At 46.1% G+C, this 2,669-nt stretch overlaps 1 protein-coding gene across 1 annotated transcript in view; it reads right to left on the bottom strand.

Moving 5' to 3' along the window:
* The window catches only part of LOC140329740 (U2 snRNP-associated SURP motif-containing protein-like), a 14,519-nt gene extending 12,717 nt beyond the window's left edge, over positions 1 to 1,802 (bottom strand). Inside the window, exon 1 of the mRNA XM_072410131.1 lies at positions 1,687 to 1,802. Within this exon, the coding sequence (XP_072266232.1) occupies positions 1,687 to 1,731 (45 nt within the window). The 5' untranslated portion in view covers positions 1,732 to 1,802. The remainder of the gene's footprint in view (positions 1 to 1,686) is intronic.
* Between the last annotated feature and the right edge of the window lie 867 nt (positions 1,803 to 2,669).

The following is a 2,669-nucleotide window of genomic DNA, read 5'->3' on the forward strand; positions in this document are numbered from 1 at the left end:
CAGCTTAAGTTTGTTTTTGTGCAAACACGTATTGGGAATGTAAACAGCATTTATCTGGTAAAAATCTAAATTAATCCAAAAAGTGGATTGTCAAAATGTCCAGACAAATATTTAGGAAGAGCTTTGTGAGAGAAACGTATATAAAGCACAGTAGTTGGTGAGACACATACTGATAAATGCCCTTGGCACAAGTGGGGCACCTAAAAACATAAAGCAGCCAGTGCCACACACCCACGTGTCCCAACAAACACACAAAAGGTAAGTACCCCAGGAGGGCCATTGACAGACAAATCCAAAAACCTTGGCTAAACACTGGCCATGTATCCCAGGATGTTTGGGCTGCTCCTTCTGCGCAACTTGGCACGTACAGAAGGGGCTTACCCAGAGGGTAAAAAAAAAATCTTACGCAGATGGAATGAAGAAGAAATCTGGGATGGCACAGGACTGACTGCAATCTGATTGTGGAGAGGTCGAGTTATGAAGTTAGGAGTTATTTTTTTCCTGCTTTACTAGCATGGTTGTTCTAATGGAGCAACAAGAAAGTCCTGAAGCCAGGCATTTCAGGAAATATGTTTATAACAGAGGTCCTACTACAAGATGGTCACCAATCTGTGGCCCACATACTGGCCCTAGGATGGTGAGTGACATAGAAAGGTAGGTATTCCAGCATAGGATGGGCCGAATACTTAATGAAAGCGCTGCATATCTTAAGATATTAATACAGAACCTTACAGGAGATACACAAACCACATGACAGCAAGTTATCTCCACCAGAGTCCAGGGAGTGTATGCCATTCACGTACACCAATGAAGCCCAGCCACCATCACTGCAAATATACACAGACCAGGGCACACCGGGTATATATACTTACAGACCGGGGCACACCGGGTATATATACTTACAGACCGGGGCACACCGGGTATATATACTTACAGACCGGGGCACACCGGGTATATATACACAGACCAGGGCACACCGGGCATATACAGAGCAGGGCACACCGGGCATATACAGAGCAGGGCACACCGGGCATATACAGAGCAGGGCACACCGGGCACACACACGGTATATACAGAGCAGGATACCCGGGCACACATGGTATATACAGAGCAGGGTACCCGGGCACACACAGTATATACAGAGCAGGGTACCCGGGCACACATGGTATATATACACAGAGCAGGATACCCGGGCACACACAGTATATACAGAGCAGGGTACCCGGGCACACATGGTGTATATATACAGAGCAGGATACCCGGGCACACACAGTATATACAGATCAGGATACCCGGGCACACACAGTATATACAGAGCAGGATACCCGGGCACACACAGTATATACAGAGCAGGGTACCCGGGCACACATGGTATATATACAAAGCAGGGCCCCCGGGCACACACGGTATATACAGAGCAGGGTACAATCATGTCGGAACACCCGGGATTAGTGCAGTGTCACCCGGGTCCAAGCACAGGAGAAGGGCCAGTAATGCGGACTCTGTGGTTACAATGTATCAGCTCGGTCAGTGAATTGGTGAGCAGGCCTCAGATCCTGCGCAGCAGACATAGCAGCAATACAACTCCCGGCATATTATCAGGCCTAACCCATTCCACCCTGCACACCATTGTACCAGCAGTACTGCCATCTACCAAACACCCCCCGGCCCGTACCCCGGCCTCACCTTAGATCCCGCTCTTTGCGAGCCGCCAGACATTTTCTCCGCCATGTTGCGTCTCTCCCCCTTTGCAGGCAAACCAATCGAATGCTGAATACTGGAAGCAAAAAAAGAAGGCGTGCACTTAACCCAGAGGTTATGCAATCGATCCCCGAAGAATCGATCTATCACAATAGGTATATGAGGCTGCTGTGATGACGTCACACACGTTCTCAAGCCGCATAGAGGTCACGTGCTCCAGGCTGGCATGCCTTATGGATCTGCTCTGTGGAAGCCATTGATTATCATTGTACTCTGTGTGTCCTATATATGGAACATTAATGCAATGCACTATATGCCTGTGTTCTGAAACTCAGCCACTGATTATTTGTTGGCTGCTGCAGGTATATATTTAGGAAGGAGAAGGAGTGTGGCTGGGGACACCTATCCAAATCACATGGAGGGGGAATAGCTGCAATGTCTGGGAGCAGAGAAACCTGATACGTATATATAGTATGATATAAATATAGTATTATATATATGTATGATATAAATATAGTATTATATATATATATATATATATCTCCAGCATCTTCTCCACTAGCACTTATGGCAGAACGTTACTCATAGAAACACGTTTTAATAATGATTACTGGGATTATTAATATTAAACAGTATTTAGATAGCGCCAACATATTATGCAGCGCTGTACATTAAATAGGGGTTGCAAATGATAGATGAGTACAGACAGTGACACAGGAGGAGGAGAGGACCCAATCCAGGAGGTGGGGGAAATAATACACAATAAGAGCCCTCAAATTGTTTTTTCAAACTTGCCTACCCATCTTCCTCGGTTTTGAATGAGGAAGTCAGTAGTAGGTCATTGGAGGAGCAGAGAGAGTGGCTGGGGGAGAATTTTATTACTAGGTCAGAAAGATATCTCAATTAGAGTCGTATAACAGGAGACCTTTGAGACTTTCTTTGATGGCTGTGCAATGCAGAATCAGCCA

Source organism: Pyxicephalus adspersus, chromosome 4, assembly GCF_032062135.1.
Source record: "Pyxicephalus adspersus chromosome 4, UCB_Pads_2.0, whole genome shotgun sequence".
NCBI classification, from domain to species: Eukaryota; Metazoa; Chordata; class Amphibia; order Anura; family Pyxicephalidae; genus Pyxicephalus; species Pyxicephalus adspersus.